At 42.3% G+C, this 24,253-nt stretch overlaps 1 protein-coding gene across 1 annotated transcript; it reads left to right on the top strand.

Moving 5' to 3' along the window:
- Positions 1 to 858: 858 nt before the first annotated feature.
- SH3PXD2B (SH3 and PX domains 2B) lies at positions 859 to 17,528 on the top strand (the record flags this gene model as incomplete). The annotated part of the gene is made up of 6 exons (XM_015822424.1): positions 859 to 963; positions 6,548 to 6,662; positions 8,352 to 8,578; positions 11,375 to 11,424; positions 12,128 to 12,253; positions 15,736 to 17,528. Coding segments are annotated over 6 exons (2,162 nt in total), but the record flags the coding sequence as incomplete, so codon positions are not given.
- Between the last annotated feature and the right edge of the window lie 6,725 nt (positions 17,529 to 24,253).

Below are 24,253 nucleotides of genomic sequence, written 5' to 3'. Positions count from 1 at the left end.
TGCATTCCTGTTCTCTAAAGGGGCGGTCCTAGGGTTTGATGAGGGCGTGGCCAGGTTTGAGTTCCGCCACCTTTTCTCTGAGAAAAAAAGCCCTGGCTGCAACAATTGTAAGTGTGAGGATTGGTCTTAAGTCACTTTTTTCAGTGATATTGTAACTTTGAATGGTTGATAAACGGATGATTGTAAGTTGAGGACACCAATAGAATTGGACTAGATTCTCAACATTTTTTGTTTGTTTTCATGTTTTCATTCACTGCCTCAGCTTCAAATGCTGCAATATTTCCTGGGGCAGCAATCTTGCACTTTGAATTCTGAAGATTGAAACCTTCTTCAGTTAGATTGAAATCGAATGGTACTATATATATATGTGTGTGTGTGTGTGTGTGTGTGTGTACCATTATATTGTACCACTATATATATATATATATAGTGGTACAATATAATGGTACACACATATAGTGCTTTTTTTCTTAAAAAAAAAAAAAAGGTGCCGGAACTCACACACATCATACAACCTGTATATATACAACAAATATATATATTTGTTTTCGTAGATTTTCACGGGTACAGATATGCAGGTCTTGGCGTATTCAGGTCTTTTCCCGTGTAGGATTGAGAGTATCTTGGCGACGTTTCGACGAGCTCCCACTCGTCATCTTCAGGCTGGGGTCTTCGGCTTCGTGCTCGCATATATTCTATCATTTCTACAAGTGCATAACTATAGTTGTAATAGACAGTAATTAAAAGTGGGGAAAAGTGAAATGATGTACCCAGTATGTCAGCATGCCTTTGAGAGCATACCTTTATTTTCACTGGATTGCGACTCTCCGCCTAACTCTTCTTTTCCTTATGTTTTAGGCTGGTGGTTTGTAAGTACATTGGATGAACAAGGATGGGTTCCCGCAACATGCCTAGAGGTCCAGGACGGTGCCCCGGATGAATTTTCAATGCAGACTGAAGAAGGTGGGAGTAGATCAAGACGCTTTCAGAATAGCCCCAAATTGTTTCGTATTTTAGATTTTGGGGGGCCCTTGAGCCCACATAAAATATTCAGGATAATGTTCAGAGAGAAAATACACTAAATATTAAAGTGCCAAGAGAGTACTTTCAAGGGAGTCCCTATATGGGTTTTTTTTTGCCTATAGCAAGTTCTCATAAAGATTGACATCGTTTAGTTTGATATTTTTGGCAGAGGAGACTGGTTTGTTAGGGGCTCCTCCTTCATCAACTTTTACATTCAAGTGCTTTTCCATTCAAAAGTTACATCAGCCTTTGACATAAAAAGCCCAGGCTCTATACAGGTAGTCCTTGACTTACGACCACAATTGAGCTCCAAATTTCTGTTGCAAAGTGAGAGTTTTCTTGCCACAGTTGTTAAGTGAATCACTGCACTTGTTAAATTAATAAGATGGTTGTTAAACGAATCTGGCTTCCCCATTGACTTTGCTTGCCAGAAGGTTGCAAAAGGTGATCACATGACTCCGGGACACTGCAACCGTCATAAAAATGAGTCGGTTGTCAAGCACCTGAATTTTGATCATGTGACCATGAGGAGGCTGTAACGGTTATGTCATAAGTCATAAGTCCACTTTTTTCAGTGATGTAAGTTTGAGCAATCACGAAACAATCTTGTAAGCCGAGGACTTAATGCCCATATGAATTCCAAACAACAAATAATGAAAAAACGGATGACCAGTTCATGCTTATCCCAGGGCATAGAATCTGAACAATAGTTGTAGTACTGGTTAACACTGAAAAACCCTATAAGCATCCTCTGTCCCATTGCTTTAAAACAGTTTATAATCTGTTTTGTGCAAAATACATTACATTAAGCATCTGCTAGGCCCTTTCCAGTGTGCCCACTTTGTTGATTCTTTGAACAGAAAGTTTTTAAATGGTGCTTTTGAAGACGATTTGTAAAGTAACCCATCTTTTCATGGGGAATGCACATGAACGTACAGCATGAACTGAGTGAAAACTTGTTTTAATGGACTGATATGGAGGAGCAGTGCGTGGGTCTGTTGTTGAGAAAAGTCCTTTGTGAACAGGAGGTTTTTCTATTAAGGAACAAAGGGGGAAAGTCCTAATAATAGAACTTAATTAAAGCAAAGCAAATGTTAGAAATTGCAGTGGAAATTTGATTTGCTGAGTATAAGGTCAGTTGCACTGAAGATGGGTAAAAAAACCTAAAGTTTTACTATGATTATTTTTTAAATGAAAAAAACAACAACCCTGAGATGCATTTTAGTGTACCCTTTTAAATCAAACCGCTCAAGTCTCTGCCGTACACCAGGAGGAAACAAGACATATTTATATACTGTAAAAACCACTTTGTGTGTTGAACAGTCTCAACTGAGATGTATTAGGTAAATCGTGGTTAAATCATTGCTTAGTGTGGTATGTGGATCATGTCATTGTTAACCTTATCATAGCATTAAATCTTCTTTTTAAAAAGGTAAACTTTTCCCTCCTTATATCCTGTTTTGTGCCTTTCCTGCTTCCCCCAACATGCTCAACTCAGTCTCATGGAGATACTGGTCTCTTCCCAGACATGTTGGTCGCCGTCGGACTCTTGGGGACTTGTACACCAGTGGATGGGGTCAAGGTGGATGTTGTGGAGATCTCTTTGTGCTTTCTTCTGTGCTTTGGACTACCTTTTTCTATGTTTGCATGTGCTGTCCAGTGTGGCCCATTGTTGCATGCAATGTATTTCGTATTGATATCCAGAGTGTCTATTTCCTTAATACATTGCTTATTGTAACTGTTAAATCTGCTTACACTTGAGTATGTGTGTTCTCCTTTCCATTCCCGTGAAACTACTTGAGTCCCCGGTTATGCGAATTTCTACTCTTGGGTAAATTGTATTTTATTTGGTCCTAACCAGAGTTAAATGCATTTTTATCTTTCTTTCTTTTTAATCTGCATGTTAAATGTAAAACTCCATCCGCCACTTAATTACTGGGGCTGCAATAGACATCATAGAGTCCTAAATAGTGTTCCTGTGAACCGGCAGGCAGAAAGTAAGGAATCGTATGCCATCCTGACATTTTAAATCACCTCTTTTACAGTCTATTGGCATTAACCATATTAATTGTGGCTGATGGGAAGTGAGGCCCAAGCATCTGGATGGGAGTAATTTACTCATAATCCCATGTTTCTCCTGGACATATAAATCCTGCAAATCCAAAATGCTTACTCTAAAATGGCAGTTGAAATTCTATCTTAAAATACCCTGACCTGTTACAGTATCATAAGTGGAAATGTTTTGATGAAATATCAGACACTGCTACCAATGGTTTATCTGTATTAAAATGATTTCCATTGAATTGATTCCAGTCTATACACTGGGCATATGTAGAAATGGGAAAGCAATGTAGGTTGAGGAGCACTGAGCACAGATAGTACAGTCTTTTAGAGATGTTAGCTGACATCATTTGGAAAGCTTATATACNAACGCCCCCCTGGTCACGGCCGACAGATGGTCATCCAAAGTCAGCCGTGAATCCAGGAGGACTCCCAAGTTGCGCGCCCTCTCTGAGGGGGCCAAAGATTCGCCCCCTATAGTCAGCGATGGCGTCAGCTGACCATACCGAGACGCCGGCAACCACAGCCACTCGGTCTTGGAAGGGTTGAGCCTGAGTCTGTTCCTCCTGTTGAGGGTTGAGCCTGGTCTTGGAAGGGTTGAGGGTTGAGCCGGTCTTGGAAGGGTTGAGCCTGAGTCTGTTCCTCCTGTTCCTGTATAAGACGACTTTCTAAACCCTGAAAATCTTCTCAAAGGTTGGGGGTCGTCTTATACGCCCAGTCGTCTTATATGCTGGAAAATACGGGTATTCTATTTTATTCCTTTATATAAGCTGAGGACACGATGGGGGTGGCAGCCGGGAGCCACTGCCTCCCATCCTGCTCCCCCTCCCTGGATGCGATGGGGGCGGCGGCCGGGAGCTGTTGCCTCCCGTCATGCTCCCCCTCCCCACCCATTCAGCTGAGGACGCGATGGGGGTGGCAGCCGGGAGCCACTGCCTCCCATCCTGCTCCCCCTCCCTGGACGCGATGGGGGCAGCGGCCGGGAGCTGTTGCCTCCCGTCCTGCTCCCCCTCCCCACCCATTCAGCTGAGGACGCGATGGGGGTGGCAGCTGGGAGCCACTGCCTCCCGTCCTGCTCCCCCTCCCTGGACGCGATGGGGTGGTGGCCGGGAGCTGTTGCCTCCCGTCCTGCTCCCCCTCCCCGCCCATTCAGCTGAGGACACGATGGGGGCAGCGGCTCCATCCTGCTCCCCCTCCCCGCCCATTCAGCTGAGGATGCGGCGGCCAGGCTGGGGGTGGCGTGGACTCCCGACGATGCTGCAGTGGCCGCTGCCGTGCCGCCGCTGCTGCCACTAGAGCCGCTGCCTCCCGGCCTGGTCCCCCTCCCCGCCCGTTCGGCGCCGTCTGCCTTTCATTCTCTCTCTCTCTCTCCTAACCTGGAGGGAGAGGGAGAGAGAGAAAGAGAGAAAGAGGAAAGAAAGAGAAGAGAAAGAGGAAAGAGAAAGAGAGAGAGGAAAGAGAAAGAGGAAAGAAAGAGAAGAGAAAGAGAGAGGAAGAGGGAAAGAGAAAGAGGAAAGAGAAAGAGGAAAGAGAAGAGAAAGAGAAAGAGGAAAGAGAAGAGAAAGAGAAAGAGAGGAAAGAGAGAAAGTTAGAGGAAAGAGAAAGGAAGAGAAAGAGAAAGACAGAGAAAGAGAGAGGAAAGAGAGAGAGAAAGTTAGAGGAAAGAGAGAAAGAGAAAGAGAAGAGAGAGGAAAGAGAGAAAGAGGAAAGAGAGAGAAAGAGAAAGAGAAGAGAGAGGAAAGAGGAAAGAGAGAGGAAAGAGAAAGAGATAAAGAGGGAGAGGAAAGAGAGAGGGGGAGAGGAAAGAGAAAAAGAGAGGAAAGGGAGAGAAGGAGAGGAAAGAGAGAGAGTAAGAGAGGAAAGAGAAAGAAAGAGGGGGAGAGGAAAGAGAGAAAATGAGGAAAGAGAAAATGAGGAAAGAGAAAAAAGATTGAGAAAAGAGAGAGGAAAGAGAGAAAGGAAAGAGAAGAGAAAGAGAGGAAAGAGGAAAGAGAGGAAAGAGAGGAAAGAGAAAGGAAAGAGGAAAGAGAGAGAGACAGAGAAAGAGAGAGGAAAGAGAGAGAGAGAAAGTTAGAGGAAAGAGAGAAAGAGGAAAGAGAAAAAGAGAGAGAGGAAAGAAAGGAAAGAGAGAGAGAGGAAAGAGAAACAGAGAGAGAGAGAGAGACCCTTTTGACATCTAAAATGAAGATAACACTGCATATATCCTTTTTTACCTTTATTTTACATATACACACACAAACATACACACACACACACACATCATAAAGGTAAAAAAGGATATATGCAGTCTTATCTTCATTTTAGATATCAAAAGGGTTTTGCGACTCCCAGTGTTTTGTTTTCGGTGGGAAACGTGTCCAAGTGGCTCTTTGAGTGTTTTGGGTTGCCTACCCCTGATATAGCCCAAACTCTATATTTTAACTGGAAAAGTTGGGGGTCGTCTTATACACCCAGTCGTCTTATACGCCGGAAAATACGGTACTTTGTGGGTGTTCAGTATAAGATCACCTTCCCTCTATTTTGTAAAGGAGTAGCCTTTTTCCATTGACATGATGTTCTTGTGCTTTAGCATAACCTGTGCTTCATTTTCCCTTTTAGAGATAGTTTTACACTAAACAATCTCTGAACTGTGTCTGCAATTCTCTGAAAAACAATCCTTAGTATTTGCATAGAGGGCCATTTCAGATTCACTTCCTACAGAATAACCTAAGAATTGGGCATTAGTAGCTGATGGAGATACAGTAAAGGAAGTTTTTGCATTATTTGAAAGGTTTAATTGTGAGTTCTTCAGAAGAAGAACTAATTACTGGGAAAGCAACCTTAATATGGGCCAGCAATTACTGCAGCTATGTCAAGCCTACTTCCAGGATACCTGAGGGAAACGGATGACATAATTGCATAGCATTTCAGCCTACAAGAGATATGTCTCTTATTCCATTGTTCACATGAATAGTTCATTTGAATGAACTGTCATTGGTCCTGATCAAGATTGCTAAAATGACATCTGTATTGAAACATCTAGTACTTTGTCTCTGACACTTGGAATAAGTGAAAAAATAGATCATGTAGAACTACTTGATCATCCGTCAAACAAAAAACATATCATCACATTATTTTCTGGATTATCAGATTCCATAAATAACCATTTTTATGTGCCTGCTTCGATTAGAGGTTATTTGAAAGCCATTGTAGGGCTGCAGTAGGCTTGAGGAGTTTTATTATAAATTATGAAAATCTGTCTTTCAAAGGTGATGTTGAGCCTTTGGTGAGCTTTTATGTCAAAAGGACAGAATCAACCATATTCAGTAGATTCGACTCTATTGTGCCAAATTATCTAAAATGTGTGGATTTTCAGATTAGTTCTATTTTTTAGAAAAAATTGATGTCTTCCCAATTATTATTTATCTTTTTTTCCTCTTTCTCTCTCTTTCTCTCTTTTACTGCTATATTTCTCTTTGAATAGAGAAGTATATGGTGATCTACCCATATGCTGCCCGGGATCAAGATGAAATAAACCTGGACAAAGGAGCTACAGTGGAGGTGATCCAAAAAAATCTGGAGGGCTGGTGGAAAATCAGGTATATTTCCAGTCATGATTCAAAAGGCATTAATGGGAAGGAGAGACTTTAGGTCACAATACCTGAGTTATTCCATTGTTTTTGCAGTTTTCCTCAGTGAAGGGATAGGAGAATAACTTTCAAGTACAGACAGTCCTCAACTTACTATAGTTCATTTAGTGAGTGTTCAAAGTTATAATGGCACTGAAAAAAGTGACTTATGATCGCTTTTCACACTTACGACCGTTGCAGCATCCCCATAGTCATGGGATCAAAATTCGGACGCTTGGCAACTGATTCATATTTAAGAAGGTTGCAGTGTCCCGGGGCCATGGGATCCCCTTTTGCAACCTTCTGACAAAGTCAATGAGGAAGCCAGATTCACTTAGCGACTGTGGTGAGAGAGATCATAAAAATGGGGCAAAATTCACTTTAAAATGTTTCACTTAGCAACAGAAACCTTGGGCTCAATTGTGTTCGTAGGTTGAGGACTACTTGCATAGAGATAGGCACTCCATAACATTTATTCTGCTTCAGAAAAATAAATAAATCTGGTTTTTGAAGAAAAGTAGTAGGTATGCAAAAACTTTTCAATTTGGTCCTAGGTTTCCTTCAGCATTTTATAAAGGGAAATCCTCACAGAATTATGAAGAGATGGTCTGTTGCCTCAGCGTAAATTCATTGTATCTGTAAAAAGAACAATGGGTTGTGCTGAGAAGATTGGAGGGCTCAGATATTGTACTGTTCCCTCCCCCCCCCCAAATAAACTCAGTGTACTCTGATGGAAAGCTTCAGTATAGGCTTCCAGAATGTGTTACTGGCTGAACCTTTGTCTAAGTCTTGTTATTACAAAAGACTTTTGATAGTTGATGATTAGTACCAATTAATCAGCTTGATATCTTCTCTAATCTTGTTAGTTACTATGCTTGATGCTGCACCATCTTGCAAAGAGAGACCGATTCCCATGTGCTGGGAAAGTTTGTTGTGCTCCATCTGTTCACTTCTGATTATCACAACATTGCGCGTTACAAATTCTTTTGTGCTTTTGTCTTCACAACCTCTTGAGCTTCTTTATGTGAAACAGTGGGTAAAAAAATTAAGCAGCTTTACAAATAGAGATGTTTACTTATTGTTAAGAACTTGCAAGGTACCCAACATTTTGGGAAAATATGTGCCAGATATCTTCTCCTCCTCCTCCTCCTCCTCCTCCTCCTCNCTTCTTCTTCTTCTTCTTCTTCTTCTTCTTCTTCTTCTTCTTCTTCTTCTTCTTCTTCTTCTTCTTCTGCCATATCTGTTATCGGACGTTGGTGATCATGTTGGCGATCCTGTTTTTACCAGCAGCCGCACGAAAAAGTGCTGCTGAGTTTTGTCCAAACCAGTCCCTTAGATTTTGAAGCCATGATGTTCTTCTTCTGCCTGGACCTCATTTGCCTTCAATTTTTCCCTGGAGGATTAAATGGAGTGTGCCGTATTTTTCTGGGTGTCACATCACATGTCCGAAATATTCTAATTTTCGTTTTGTAATTGTTTTGATATCTCTAAGCAAAATAAAAAAAAATTAACATTCTGATTCAGATTATCATCTTAAAACTGAATTTGGAACACCGGTTTTGCTTTTGGGCGTTGCTATGGATGAGATTGCCTGTGTTGGGAATTTGTTGCTCATAGTAAAAAAAATTAGACTATTTCAGATTATTTCTATTTCTTTAGATATCAGGGTCAGGAGGGCTGGGCCCCAGCATCTTACCTGAAAAGAGGGAGTGGAGACCTACTTACATCAAAACTGGGATCTGCAGCTTCAGCCCATTCACACCCGTTGGATATGGATGGACTTTCTCGACAGCAAAACTCCCCGGGTCGAGACAAGGATGGACCGAGTAATCAAAGAGATGGAAGATATGATGGTCGCCCCTTGCCCAACGTGGACCTTCAACGAAGTAAGTTGGGGACAGCGAAGAAAGTGTTTAATGCTTTCTGAAGAAAATTGGTTAATCAGGTAAAAGCAAGGAATCTCCATGGCTCTAGAGTTGGGTTATAATAATGATAAAGTTGGAAGGGACCTTGGAGGTCATCTAGTCCAACCCCCTGCTCAGGCAGGAAACCCTATACCATTTTGGACAAATGGCTGTCCAGTTTCTTCTTAAAAACTTCCAGTGTTGGCGCATTCACCACTTCTGGAGGCAGGTTGTTCCACTGGTTAATTGTTCTAACTGTCAGGAAGTTCTAGGTTGCTTCTCTCTTTGGTTAGCTTCCACCCGTTATCCATTTTTTCCTTGAACTGAGGGTTGCATTTTGCTTTTGACTGGCATTCAGGAGTTCTTTCAGTCCAGTGGTAATTAAGTCAGAACAAATAGTAAATTTGATCTAATTTTAAATTCACGCCAACTTAAATTGGACTAGTTAATCCAATTACACTCAAAGTAGTCAATACATTTTCCATCCTGGCATGGTTTTCTTGATAGGATAAAGTTAAGGCTAGTGTAGATTTTAAGAATCTTTACATTGGAAGTTGCATATTGAGAATACGGAACAGATATTTTATTGATAACTCAAAGCGGCAAGATACCTAATCCTTCTTCCTCCTCCTCTTTTCCCCCACAACAATAATCCTGTGTGATGGGTTGTGCCGAGAAAAAAAAAATGAGTGGCCCAAAGTTATTATTGACTGTTCTCCTTTATTATTTTATTTTCCCTTACAGCATTTACTTTGCTAAAAAATTTTTTTTAATAAAAATGATTAAAATGAACAAATGAATTTTTCATCCTCTTATGGTAAAAATTTCATTTGATGATACTGTTTGGTATTATTTTCTGAATTTTATGCAATTCTGTTGTATGGGTAGTCCTCGGGCTACAACAGCAATTCGAACTGGGAACTCCATTGTTAAACAATGGGGTCATAAAGTGCAATGGTCTGTGATTGCATGGCTTAGCAATGGCAATTTCAGCGGTCCTGACTTCCATTGTTAAACAAGGACCGTGTGGGTCATTAAGCAAGGACCTCATATGAACATGACTTTTGACTCGCTGCCAGCTTCCCCAGGAATAGAGTATTATTCTATAGAGTATTAAGGCTTCTTATTTTATGGTTCTGGACTCCAGTTATGTCTCTTTAATGCTAAATCCTCACCTTTCCCAACTTTTTGCTCCTCTGACGTAGAATTGGTTGGGCCATAGATAACAAATCTATGGGATGGCTGAATGTTAACCCTAACAGGTTGACCAGGCTAAGAAACTAATGCCATATAGCTTAGGACTACTTTTATTGCAACTGTATCTTGCAAGTCTAACTGTGTCTCCCCGCGCCCCACTGCTCCCTTCATGTGAACAAGGGAGGGGCTCATTCTTTCCTTGGCTGAGGCTCAAGCCCTGCTTATCTGACCATTGCCTTGGTAGTAGCTTTTCCTCCCATCCTTCAAGGCCACCTCCTCAAACATTTGTAATGGATGTCTGGGTATTACATGTTTCCATCAAGGGATACAAACAAGCATTCCACTGTTCCTAGATCAGTGATGGCGAACCTTTTAGACACCGAGTGCCCAAACTGCAACCCAAAACCTACTTATGCACTGCCGGGTGCCGGGTGGGTGTGGCCCATTGGCTGGGTGTGGCCCATGGGGGCGTGGCTGCAGTGGTAACAGCAGACTGGGTGGGACTAAAAAGTTCAATCAATCAATTCCAACTTTGCAAGATCTTTTTTTTTCCCGCGAGAAGTTGAAACTGATTGATTGATTGAACCTTTTTTTTTTGTACATGGCGGCGGAGCCCTAAAGCGAAAAGGTTTTATAAAACCCAGCTGAAGGCCTAGAACTGGGGGGACGGCACGCGTGCCCACAGAGAGGGCTCTGAATGCCGCCTCTGGCACCCGTGCCATACATTCGCCACCACTGTTCCTAGATTATCTATGAAGGAAAACCTCATCTGCTTTCTTTCTCCCTTCCTTCTCCCCTTCCCCACCCAGCCTCTGTGGGACTCAGTGGAATGCTTAGGGCATCTGATCCAAGATCTTCAATCAATCAATCAATCAATCAGAATAGAGCTGGAAGGGACCTTGGAGGTCTTCTAGTCCAACCCCGTTAAAGCAGGAGACTCTATACCATTTCAGGCAAATGGCTGTCCAAGTCTCTTCTTAAAAACTTCCAGGGATGTACTAAAACCCTGGTTAGATGAATCACCATCGAGATTAAAATGAATGAAGGGAGCTACCTGGGTGTGCTGCTCATGGGGAAAAGCAGACAGAAAAGCTATAGACCAGTGGTTCTCAACCTGTGGGTCGGGACCCCATTTGGGGTCGATCGACCATTTCATGGGGGTCGCCAAGCAAGGCTGTCCGCCATTTTTTTTGTCCGCCATTTTTTTCCCCTTTTCCGGCGGGTGCTTTACCTCCCTTGGGCTGGGCCAGCTGGTGGTCGGCCTGCTTCGTCTCTGCTGCTTGCCAGCTACGCCTCGGCCGGCGCAGGGGGCGGAACCACGCATGTGCGGTGCTCCCGGGCAGGGAAAGTCCTCGACTTACGACCGGTTGGGTAGTCCTCGACCTACGACCAGTTTAGTCCTCGACTTACAACCGGTTTAGTCCTCGACTTACGACCGGTTGGGGTCGCGGCATTAAAAAGGTTGAGAACCACTGCTATAGACGTACTTTCTTGGACTGGAGTAATGGGGTGTTGTTCACAAATGTTTTCTGAAGCACACGTTGATATCTTTGAAGCACATTTAAATACCTGTTTTGACAGAGTCACCAAAGATGAGACAAAGACCCCCTCCGCGTCGAGATCTCTCAATAGTAAGTGTTGCTTCCTGATGCATTTAAGCAGTCTGACTACAACTTATCAGATGAAATGAAAGATGTTGGGACGATAAAAGAGATACAGGTCTTGCTACCTCTTTTATGTCAGCATAAATCGCCATGTCCAAAGCATTGTTATAGATATGTCAATTAAGGAGGAAATTGGCACATCTAACTTGCTTTTTCCTTTGAACATATAAGGAGTAAATAAGGTTCAACATGGCATGAGCTTTGTTCCCAAGGCAATTAACTGAATGGGATGCAATCACAGTTTTTACTTGTGTGGCTTGGATAGCTGTCATAGCAAGAAGTCTGTTTCTGGAATTTGTACCTGCAATCCAACTGATTTTTCCAATATTGAATAACTTTGCCGTATACAATTAATGCAGGTTTAAACTCTAAAACCACAGACCCCACTTTTATTTCTACTTAGCTTTGCTTCTGAGCACCACCAAAAAAGCTGATTTTCTATAAACGCACGACTTTGATTTCAGAGTTGGAACTGACCGCAGAAACATTTCATCTCTTGTTCTGCAGGGGCCGTGCTGAAAAATGTGTTAGGGGCTTGTCATCTCCTTGGGCTCGCTTGCTTTGTGACCCTGCAGATCCTGCAGATGGAGGCTGGAATGCCTCATGTGTAAAGAATTGCTTTTTGTATAAGGAAGATGACTAATGCATATTTTTAATATTCTTGTAATAGAAACGGTGTGTCAATCTGCCAAAGCCTCCAGTGCCCCCCCAGGTGGAGGAAGAGTATTACACCATTGCTGATTTCCAGACCACCATCCCTGATGGGATCAGCTTCCAGGCAGGACTGAAAGTAGAGGTGAGACTAAGTCTTGTCAGGCCCATCTCCATAATCCTTGGCTTTTTCCACAGAGCTCCCTTTAAAACTCACTTTAGAAGAAAAGCCTTTTGCAACGGAATACAGGTAATCCTCCAGTTATGACAGTTCACTTAGTGATCGTTCAAAGTTACATCACTCCCCCCCAGTACTTATAACACAGTCCCAAGGTTACAAATGTTGCATCACCACGGCAGTCATTCGCTCTTAGGAATGACCGCAAAGGCACTGCAATATTCCCCCTGCCTATTCCCCCTCCTCCCCCTTCCAGATTTCCACAGGCACTGGGCCTTGCCACAGATCTAGCAATAGCCATAGCACTTAGACTTATATACCGCTTCACAGTGCTTTACAGCCCTCTCTCTAAGCGGTTTACAGAGTCAGCCTATGGCCCCCAACAATCTGGCTCCTCATTTTACCGATCTTGGAAGGATGGAAGGCTGCGAGCTGTCTCCTCTCCAGCCTCTTTGCTGCAGTTTCTTTGCCTGCTTGGGTGCTTCAGGCCTTCCGTGCATTTGCAGAGAATTCGCCACTAATCTCACATGATCTCGCGTTACTTCAGGCCTCCATTCTCTGCAGATGGAGACCTGAACTAGATCTGCGCCAAAAGGCTTTGCAAACAGATGGGAGACTTCAGTGTTTCAGGCCTTCCATCTATTTGCCGTTTCCTTGCCTGCATGGGTGAGAGAACCTGCGTCCCTGCAGGCTCCGGTCATCTTTGCAAAAAGCTTTTGCCGCCTAGAACGGAGGCCAGGGCGCCATGCATGCACCTCCCCCCTCCCGGCCTCCATTCTTTGCACCAAAAGCTTTTTGCAAAGACAACTGGAGCCTGCATGGACGTAATATCTCACCCCTGCAGGCTTCGGCAAGCCTTTGCTCAAGGCTTTTGCGGCAAGAACGGAGGCCGGGAGCAGCATGCACGTCCCTCCTGGTCTCCGTTCTTCATGTCAAAAGCTTTTTGCAAAGACAACTGGACCCTGCATGGACGTAATATCTCACCCCTGCAGGCTTCGGCAAGCCTTTGCTCAAGGCTTTTGCGGCAAGAACGGAGGCCGGGAGCAGCATGCACGTCCCTCCTGGTCTCCGTTCTTCATGTCAAAAGCTTTTTGCAAAGACGACCAGAGTCTGCAGGGACTCAGGCAAAGAAACCGCGGCAGAGAGGCTGGAGAGGACATAGCTCACTTGATCATTGAGATCTTCAAAAGTTAAGTGAGACTCCACAGACCCAGTGCCTGTGGAGACCCGGTGGGGGCAGGATGGGGGGGAAGCATGAAATATCTCAGTGGCTGGGGGGAGGCCTTCCGGTGGTCGGAAGCAGTAGGCCCCTCCAGGTTCTTCCCCACCCTGAGATGCCTCATTCGATTAGCAAATGCATTGGGTAAAGCATTCCCATTAACGAATTCCTCGGGTTACAAATGTGATTGACAGGCTCTGTTACATTCGTAAGTCAAGCACTACCTGTAGTGTTGTCAGCTTCTAATAAGCTATGTATTTTTATTTTAATCATAGTTTTCTAATGAAGTTTTTCTTTGTTGCAACTGTTTCCATCTCATCTACTTGAGTCAGAAATATATTGCAGGAAACAAGATGCTGCTTCCCTTCATTTAAATTTGATAAGAACAGAAGCTGTTTGAACAAATGAAACTGGGAAAGGTTTACCTACAGAATGTAGTTCTAAGACTCTACTTAGACTCGTGCCCTTATGTGACTTTATAAATAAATACAAGAGGGCTATCCTCCTTGACCTCAACCAGTAGCTCTGGGGAAAGATGCATTACAAGAAAGGCAAATTTTCTGTGCTTCCATTACACATATTTTTAACTTGAGAAAGTGGAGATCTTATCATTATCTGCCATCCACACACTCTTAAATTATAGGACAATGTCCTCCCTTTAAAATAGTCCTGGTTTTAAAATTCAGAAATGTATTGCCTCTTCTCTGGTATCCAGGCAATGCACATTTACAGATGGCTCAATACTGACCTCTAGTGACTATTTATTTTCTCGTCATATCAAAGATTCAGGCAGAAGTCAGCTGCCACCACTTCTTTGGATTCCCTGCCCATGCTTAGATACGTAATCATTCAGGAAAACCGCTCATTTCACGATCAGTAGCATAAGTCATCTGGAAATGCTTGGTTCTCCCTTGGGCTTGCATCATTAGAACTCTGGTCATGCCCTGTATTGTACAAAAGCTGGATGTGCTCCTCTGAACCTTAAGGTGTCCAGATGGACTCAGTAGCAACCAGTCTATCAAGCAGAATGTAAAGGTGCGCACATAAGAAATATGCAAATTTTGTCAACTACTTAATTTAAATTTTAGATGATGACAAATGCTAAGAATCATGTCTTTATTAAATAATTATTATATATGCTGCAGAGAGTAAAATGACACCAAATTGAGAATCTGATCTTTTATTATCCTGGGTCAGTGCTGTAGAGTTAGAATCAATGAAATGGAAAGCACTCACTGTTTAGGACAGTGGTGGCGAACCTATGGCACGGGTGCCAGAGGCGGCACTCAGAGCCTTCTCGGTGGGCACACGCACTGTCGCCCCAGTCCTAGGCCTTCAGCTGGGTTTTATAAAACCTTTTCGCTTTAGGCCTCCGCCGCCATGTGCAAAAAAAAAAAAAAAAGTTCAATCAGTCAATTTCAACTTCTTGCGGGGAAAAAAAATCTTGCAAAGTTGGAATTGATTGATTGAACTTTTTAGTCCCACCCAGTCTGCCATTACCACTGCAGCCACGCCAACCCAATGGGCCACACCCACCCAATTGGCAACACCCAGCCAATGGGCCACCCACCTGGCACTCGATGATGCATAAGTGGGTTTTGGGTTGCAGTTTGGGCACTCGGTCTCTAAAAGGTTTAGGATGTGATTTTTGCGTGTTTGTTTTTGTTCAGTGATTTTCACTGGTTTAGGATGTGATTTTTGCTTGTTTGTTTTTGTTCAGTCCCTGAGTTGTGTCGCCACCCCATGGACCGTAGCACTCCAGACCCCTATCCTCCATTGTCTCCCTGAGTCTGCCCAAACTCATGCCCATTGCTTCAATGACTACGTAACCATCTCATCTTCTGCCACCCCTTTCTCCTTTTGTCTTCAATTTTTCCCAACGGTCTTTCCCAGTGAGTCCTCTTTTCTGATTTGAGGGGCAAAGTGTTTGAACTTTAGTTTCAGTATCTATCCTTCCAAAGAACAATGTTGATTTCCTTTAGGATTGATTGATTTGGTCACACTACGTATTCATTTTCAAACTACAGATTTATCACCGTAAACCACCTTGACAACAGATTATGGTGATGAATCTGTAGGCTGAAAATAGATGGCTGCTTGTTTGTTATATGGAACATGAGGTGGGAAGAGGACCGGTTAAACTCTTAATGCTAAACTTAAATCTCGCAAATTTTAGATAATGCAGTTGTTGTAAAGTTCTAAAGAATGGTGGCTTTATTTCCTTTTCCAGGTAATTGAGAAGAACCTAAGTGGTTGGTGGTATATTCAAATTGAAGAGAAGGAAGGCTGGGCGCCGGCTACTTTCATTGACAAATACAAGAAAACTAGCAATGCGAGTAGACCTAATTTCTTGGCACCGTTACCAAACGAAATAGCACAGCTCCGGCTTGGTGACAGCACAGCAGAGAACAGCTCTAATGGAGACCCTGCTGGGCCATCTCGACCTCTGCCTGAAGCACCCCCTAATGGTGTTGAATATGGAATCAAATGGAAAGGAAAGGAGACATCCCAGGATGCTTTGCCTGAGAACAGTGATGCCTCTTTGTGCGTCGGGTATGAGGAAATAGGCGATCGGGATATGGAAGAGAAACCCAGTCTTCCTCCAAGGAAGGAATCCATAATTAAGTCAGAAGAGGAGTTAATGGAGAGGCAAAGGTTGGAGCAGCGGCCACCTCCAAAGCCTCCTGGCATGATTTTACCTGGAATTCCTCCAAAGCAGGCCGTCCCTCCGAGGGACAACAAGAAGCCAGAGCTTAAAACAGAGAAGGGCAAATTGTTCCAGTTGAAAAATGAAATGGGCCTTGAGTGTGGTCATAAGGTTTCTCCAAAAGAAATAAAGAAGCCCAATCTCCGGCCCATAGTCAAGCCAATGAAACCAAAGATGGAGCCCCCGGAGGATAAGCCTGAGGCAGCTACCCCGAACCTTTTTCTGAAATCAAAACCTCAGATCAAACCGAAGCCAGCACCTGCCCCTAGGACAGACCCTCCTCAGTCAGAGAATAAATTAGATCTTTGCAACCTGAGGAGCAAACTCAAGCCTGCAAAGGCTCAAGAGAGGCTGTCAGAGCAGGACCCCGTGGTTAATGAGAGTGCCTTCAGTAACAGTGGACTTCCAGCAGAACCTTCTGTCAAATCTCAGGAAAAGCCAAACGTGGAGATTAGACCTCCCTCTAGACCTGACAGCCAAATCTTTAAGGAGGCTCCTTTCCCCAAAGTTCCTGTGGGTTCATCAAAGCCAGGTGAAAATGAACCCAAGAGCAGCTTTCCGGTACCCAGGGAACCCCCTCAACGTCCAGTAGTACCTCCTAGAAGGCCTCCACCTCCTAAGAAATCTAGTGTGCCAGCACCCTCGGCTTCATTTGCCCCCCCTGCAGAACATAAAGCCGCCCAGAAGGAAGTGCCTGACGTTCGAGCTGTCCCAGTGTCCAGTAGGCCAATATTGGTTCCACCAAAAGCCAAAGCCTTCCTACCGTGTCCTGGCCAAGAGGAAACCAAAACCAAAAGCAGCTCAGGCCAAAAGTCATTGCCCAAGTCTGTGGAGAAGGAAAGAGCATCCGTTCCAATTGCCAACCTGGATGTCCCCAAAGAAGCCCTCTACGTGGCTGTGGCAGATTTTGAAGGAGATGAAGAAACTAGCAGTTTTAAAGAAGGGACTGTATTTGAAGTCCGTGAGAAGAATAGCAGTGGCTGGTGGTTTTGCAAAGTCCTCGCAGCAGGGCCGTGTTGGGAAGGCTGGATTCCTTCCAATTATCTCCGAAAAAAGCCATAGTCCTGTTGTTGCTTTTGCATTACAACAGCTCAACAATCCCTGTTTTAGTATTACGGTATTTAATTAGCGTATTTATAGTTCTTCGTAAGGCCCAACTCTATTCGAAACAACAAAAAGCAAAGTATCTGGGATACGAAACATTCCAATTTGGGTATGTCTCCGAAATGAATGGCAAGAGGAAACATGCCATTATGTAGTATTATACCTAGGCTACTCTTCCTTCTGTAGGTAAGTCGTTTCTTGAACAATGTTCACAGAAAAAAGGAAAAAGGGAAGAAGAGCCACTTTTCTTTTTCAGTGTCACGTGCCATTTAACGTCACTAAATATAATCATGGGCTAAGAAGCTTCATGGCAAGGAGAATCTATAGGTAATACGATTCCACAATAGGTACTTAGGTGCAAAGAGCCATCCCAGTTGTTATTGTTCATTATTTTAGTCTTCTGTCTCTGTATTTTCCTCTGATATGAACAATGCATCTGCCGTAGCTCCCTTTTATATGACAGCGAGTGTTTTTATGTAAGCACCATGTTTTTGAAGACTTGCTAATGAAGTTCAGTGTACTCTCTCTGCGAGGCAGATCTCTGTCTCACTTGGATTTTTCAGTATCTTAATCGCGTTTCAGTAAATGTCGGGGGCATGACATACAGGTTATCCATGTCCATATGGTTGGTGCTGCATCTTTGAGACTTGCACTATCAAACCTTTATCTACATCTGCCACGAAGTCTTCTGACCCGTCTCACTTTTGTTCCATCTTTTCTAAATATAGAAGGTAACAGATTGGGAGCCTTCCAGGCTCAGACTCAGTTTTTCTAGTCTTTTAACGAAGTTGAACTAAAGGAAATTTACGAAGGATTTACCTCAGCCCTGTTATCTCTTCCCCATACATTTTGCTGTGAGAGCTTTTTCAGAAAGCTAAATTGGCAATGTCTTTTGAAACATGCAGCCAGCCTAAAAGAACGGCACACTCCTAAGAGCTATGTGGATTGTTTGAATTATCTTAGGCAAAAGCCTGTTTAAATTCTGGTCAACTAGTGACAGATTATGGCATTTTTGGTGATGTGAACTGGATCTAACAATGCATGATGTCAAGAGCCATTTAATAAGATGTATTTCAATTTTGGAGCTACAGCCAAGATGCAGAAGAGTCATAAATATGAAGATATCCATGTGGAACTTGTTCTTCAAAACTATGCAGGGGCCACTTTTTTCCTACTCATTATTTCTGTATACTTAAATGGACAAGCATGATGAAAATAAAGTGTGTGCTTGTCTTTTAATTTTTTTTTTAAATTTCATAGAAATAGCTGAAGTGAGAACATGCCAAAAAGTGTTAGCTTCTCATGTATAGCCATGCAGGTTTTAAAGCAATTGATGATCAAGAGAATTTAACTACATCATTTTTAGTAATTCTTACATGTTCCATTACAATGTGGTTTGAGGATGTAGGTGAGAATCTAGTATGTAGAAATTAACCATACAATTTGTGTTGAAAAGATTTTAACAGGAAAGAAAAAAAAATACTAGTTTCAAAAAGGCAATACAACATTTGTGTTACGGGAATTTGCCTAGTAAGCTCCCATGAGCTGAATCTTACTAATTTGCTGAAATTGAATCCAGTTCTAAAATTTGCCTGTAAAAAACAGTTGTTCGAGTTTAAGTGGCTGCATTTTTTTCAAAGGCAGATAAGTCTGACTTAGACAGATTCAGGATATTAATGATAGGAGTATGATTCATCTGTCCATTGACTAGACATGAGATCAACATAGGTCATTCTGAGGGAGATCCTGCTACATAAAAGTAGAAATCTTACTATTTGTTTGTCGTGATTGACTTTGCTCTAATTTTACCATCAGTCTCCTACTACTGTTAAGCAGTGGTTGAACCATTTGCTATTTTGCAACTTTTGTTCAATACCTAATTATACATTTGTTGCCTTCTTGGCACTATTCAGTACATGTGGTCTAGCAACATTACAATATTCATTTCAGAATCTTTGCCTTCATAATTAAATAATTGGTATTAAAATACATGTTTTTTGTACAATATTATTTATCCATCTCTAACCCTAGCCCTTTCCTTTGCCCTATTCCTAAAAATGAAGACATTCCTAGAGTAAAAAGGAGTAAAAAGCATTTCTGGTATTTCTTGTTGCTTCCATATTTCTTTCTTGAAAAACTTCTCAGAAAAACGGACGGAAGGATCAGGATAGTCTGGGTTAATAAAGCACTCTGATTGAAAGGAAGCCATTACATTACACATTTGTGCCTCACTTTTTATATTACTTGGGATAGAAGCAATTATGAAGACTTGACTTGCTGGGATATGAGAAGAGTTGTTGAGCTAACATTTGCCTCAACACTTTTGTTGCCTTATACCAAAAAGTATATCATTCTGAAAAGGATAACCAGATGCCATAACATGAAACCTGCTCCGTTTACTTTCCACGTTCACTGACCACATCTCTGTTGGACTAAAGGATATTCTTGTATTCCAGTTTCCTAGCCTTCTAATTGGGATGTTCTTCAATGGTCTTAGACTCATCCATGTCTTTAAAAGCCTGTTTTAATGTTTAATGTTACGTATCAATCTGTATCAATCTGTACGTTAATTGGGTGGGATTTGTGGGGAGGGGATTTTTGACAACGGTAGACGTAGCCTATGTAAAATTCATGTATACTTCCAGCATTAAAGGCTAGGTGATTGTGTTTTGTGTGTGTTTTTTTTAAGATAAAAGAAATAAAAAAAATAGGCTTGACTGGTTTCAAGCAGAACTGATACAATGCCTTTTTTTTATTATTCTTCCATGTATATTTCTTGGCAAATATTTGTTGTGTGTGTGAGTGTGTGTATAGACATTGTGTGTTACATCAACAAGCCATAATTAGATAGGATGTGATGCTATTTGTCATGCACGTGATTTGCAGAAATTCTAGAGGGTCCATGATTACATTTTCAGGGACGAAGTGGTGCTCTTCAAGTGCTTTGTTCCAAAAAAATGACAATCTGAAATGGCTGCTGTAAAGAAGCCACAGCATTCGAGCCTCCACGAAGACAATTGTGATTGGGCCCTTCTTAAAATTAACACAGAACACTGTTAACTAAAAGAGCAGTGAGGACACTTCAGATTAAGTGGGATGGGAAAGATGGGTTTTGTGAATTTGCAAATGATGGTATAGGTGGTGTTGAATTCAGTTAAACTTTCAAAGATAGGAGGAGCTGACAAACAAATTTGGAGATATAGTAGGTGGTTTGGAGAAACATGAGGCATCTGTTCTTTTTTAAAGTTCACCACTACAGAGTGAATTGCAAGCGAGAAGACTGTTTGTGACAAACCACACAAATGTCTATTGTAAAAACATGCAAAAATTTACAGTTTATGCCCATGGAAGGGTGGGTGGGGAAAATTAATCTCACAAGGCAAAAATAGGGTGTTAGAGTCATAATGCTGAAGTCTCATAACATTGAAGCGTTTCCTACATTTCGCCAGAGAATTATAGTGACAACTCCTAACTTTTGAAGAGTTATTGAGAGAAGATGAGAAAGAAGAACAAGATAATTCTGATAAAGCACAAGGACAAGTGGCTTTAGGATGCATGTGCAAAGAGCGTGGCAGTGAAAAATAAACTGAAAGGACTGGACTAGCAGACCTCCAAGTCCCTTCCAGCTCTATTCTGATTGATTTGGCAGGAACTAGGCCTCATTGTTTGGGGTGCAAGGGAGAGTCTTGCCAAACAACTCTTTAAACTCTAGGTCTAGCACGCTGTTTCTCAACTTCAGCAACTTTAAACTGTGTAGACTTCAACTCCCAGAATTCCTTAAGCAATATAAATCTCTGAGGTTGAGAAATACTGTTCCAAAATGTTCAGGGTTCTCACAAGCATTTAACCCATGTAGATGAAACGCAGGGACCACAATGGAAAACTGGAAGTATTACAGTTGCATTGTTTCTTTTCCTACCATTCTAGCTGAAACAAATTGTACTAATTATAAAACTCTGAATTAATTATATAGACTGAATGTTGCTCTTACTGAGATTAATACTTTCTCATTAATCTACTAGAGTTCCTTGAAAATATCCATTTTAAATAGTGAAAAGATATGAATGTCGTAGGCCAAGGGACAGATCATCTAACAGACTATGAACTGGTTAAAGTATAAGAACTCCTTCAAAAAATAAGTGCATTGGGGTATTAAATAGCGGGACCTCATAAGGATCTGTTTTGGCACTGATAGAGATCCTAAATCAGCGGTTCTCAACCTATGGGTCGCGACCCCATTTGTGGTCGATCGACCATTTCATGGGGTCGCCAAGCAAGGCTGTCCACCATTTTTTTCCCCTTTTCCGGCAGGTGCCTTACCTCCCTTGGGCTGGGCCAGCTGGTGGTCGGCCTGCTCCGTCTCTGCCGCTTGCCAGCTACGCCTCGGCCGGCGCAGGGGGCGGAACCACGCATGCGCGGCGCTCCCGGGCAGGGAAAGTCCTTGACTTACGACCGGTTGGGTAGTCCTCGACTTACGACCGGTTTAGTCCTCGACTTATGACCAGTTTAGTCCTTGAGTTACGACTGGTTTAGTCCTCGACTTACGACCGGTTGGGGGTCGCGGCATTAAAAAGGTTGAGAACCACTGTCCTAAATGTTTTGCACACACACCACTTGTTCTCAAGTGATGCTTTCCTTTTTCTTCTTGCAAGATGAAGAATTTTCTATTCAACAGCCTAGGGAATAGGTTGACTTTAATTTTCCTGTACGTTTATCTTTAATTATCTTAATTGTATTTTTATAGTGCTATTTATTGCTTCTAGCCTAGGAAATTTTCTGGAGAGGTGGGTTTTAAATCCCTGTATACAAAGGAATTAAATATATATTTTTGCACAAGACATGCTTAAGATACAGAGTTAAGAGTTAAGCAGAAGTTTGCTGCTAGCTTAAATGGTGCTCAGCGGAATTAGTCCATTCATATGTGGAATATAACCTAGGTCACAGGGGTAGTCAACCTTGGCTCTTTTATGATTCGTGGACTTCAACTCCCAGAATTCCTGAGCCAGCTTAGCTGGCTCAGGAATTCTGGGAGTTGAAGTCCACAAGTCATAAAAGAGCCAAGGTTGACTACCCCTGACCTAGGAGGTTGGGTTTTCATTAACCCTCATGCCGATACAATTCCAAATCATAGCTGAGTATAAACCTTATGTAATAACACTAGACAACCTGTGATCTCTTGGGTCATCATTTCCTTACCTCAACAGAATGACCAAAGGCAAAAAAGCAGTGGGAGCTTTAACTTCCACCTTGACCAGAATGACTGTCCTCCAGCAGCCAATGGTGCAACAGGCCTGCCGGGCTTCTGAAGGGTTAGAACAGGACCTGTCTACTGAACCAGGCAGGAAAAAATGAATGCATTAGAGTAGGTGGTACCTGGCTCGACAATAGTAACTGTGAGACAAATCTAGGTTTTCTAGTAAACTACCACTTAAGTATGAGTCAGCAGGGTTCTGTAGCTGCCAAAAAAGCCAATGCAATCGTAGGCTGCATCAACAGAAGGATACCATCAAGATAACCAGAAGTGACAATGCTGCTTTATACTGCACTAGTGAGGCTGGACTTGGAATAATGGGTACAGTTCTGGTAACCATGTTATAAAAAAGATGCTGGAACCCTAGAAAGTGTGCAGAGAACAGCAACAAAGATGAGGGGTCTGAAAGCTAAATCATATAAACAGTTGAGAGCGCTAGGTTTATCTAGCCTATCAAAAAGAAGGATTAGGAGGGATATGATAACTGTCTTCCAGTAGTTGAGGGGCTGTCACAGAGAAGAGGGAATTGACTTACTCTTGAAGGCATCAGAGGGCAGGACAAGAAGTAATGGATGGAAGCTTGTTAAAGATTCAATCTAGATGTAAGTAGAACATTTCTGAGAGAACAATCAATGGAATAGCTTACTTTCCAGAGTTATGGGTACTCTATCACTGGAAGTCTTCAAAAATAGACTGGACAACCATTTGATTAGGATGCTGTAAGGTTTCCTGTCTTGAGCAAGGGGTTGAACTAGAAGTCACTACAAATTTGTCAAATTTTAATCCCATGGATTTTGAATGCATTCTGTAAGTTGGTTCATTTGAGGAACCTTGGCTGAAAAAATGTTGCCCTGTGATGCTCTATTTCACCAAATTCAAGGTTATAAGACACAAGGGTTTTAATAGACTATAGATGGCATTGATCAGACACTGAAGAAGGCACTATTAGTAGATTTCAGAAGAGCCCAGAAACTGACAAAAAAAGTCTTTATGAAAATAATCAAGTTAGGCCTGAATGTAATTGTATAACTGCTTGTTAACAGAGGAAGGCAAAAAGTTAACTGATTGGGGAATGGAACGGGAACATTTTTGTACTTTTGTGGCAAATCCCATTTTGTATCTTTAGTAACTACAAAAAAGTACAAGAGTAGGCATACAATATGCTTCTGTGGATTTCTCAGAACTATTATTTATTTCTTAAATTCACCCTAGACTTCTCAGTGACAATCTATGAGCATTCTAAAGATGGCTGACAGTGGCTGGCCTTTGTTGGCAACCTGAAGCTGCTCTGCGTGGCTATTTGGTGTGATGCAGCAGAAAAGAAATGAACTCTCTTAGTTTAATAACTACGTTTTTCTCTCTGGGTGTGAATAAATATATCAGTCAGGTCTGTGTTATTGGCATTCTATCTCTTGTTTCTGTAAATACAGCAAAGAAGCTAAATCAGCCACTTCTAGCAGCAAGCATGCTCCCACAGCAAGGAAGACAGCTGTAGGAAAGCATTTAAATGAAATAGTCCACTGAATGCTTTTCTGGGAGTGGTACTTGTATTGCCATTCCCATTTTGAAATTGTCCTGTATATAGCCAAAGAATGATCATTAAGCATATTTGCCTAATGGTTTAGGACTAGTCACTAGAATAATGTGACAGTGAAAGAGAAGAGGGGCCCTTACGTATGGGAAATA

This window comes from Protobothrops mucrosquamatus, unplaced genomic scaffold, assembly GCF_001527695.2.
Source record: "Protobothrops mucrosquamatus isolate PMUCROS unplaced genomic scaffold, P.Mucros_1.0 scaffold1559, whole genome shotgun sequence".
NCBI lineage: Eukaryota > Metazoa > Chordata > Lepidosauria > Squamata > Viperidae > Protobothrops > Protobothrops mucrosquamatus.
The sequence above is the reverse complement of the archived record's forward strand: the minus strand, read 5'-3'. Positions and strand labels throughout refer to the sequence as shown.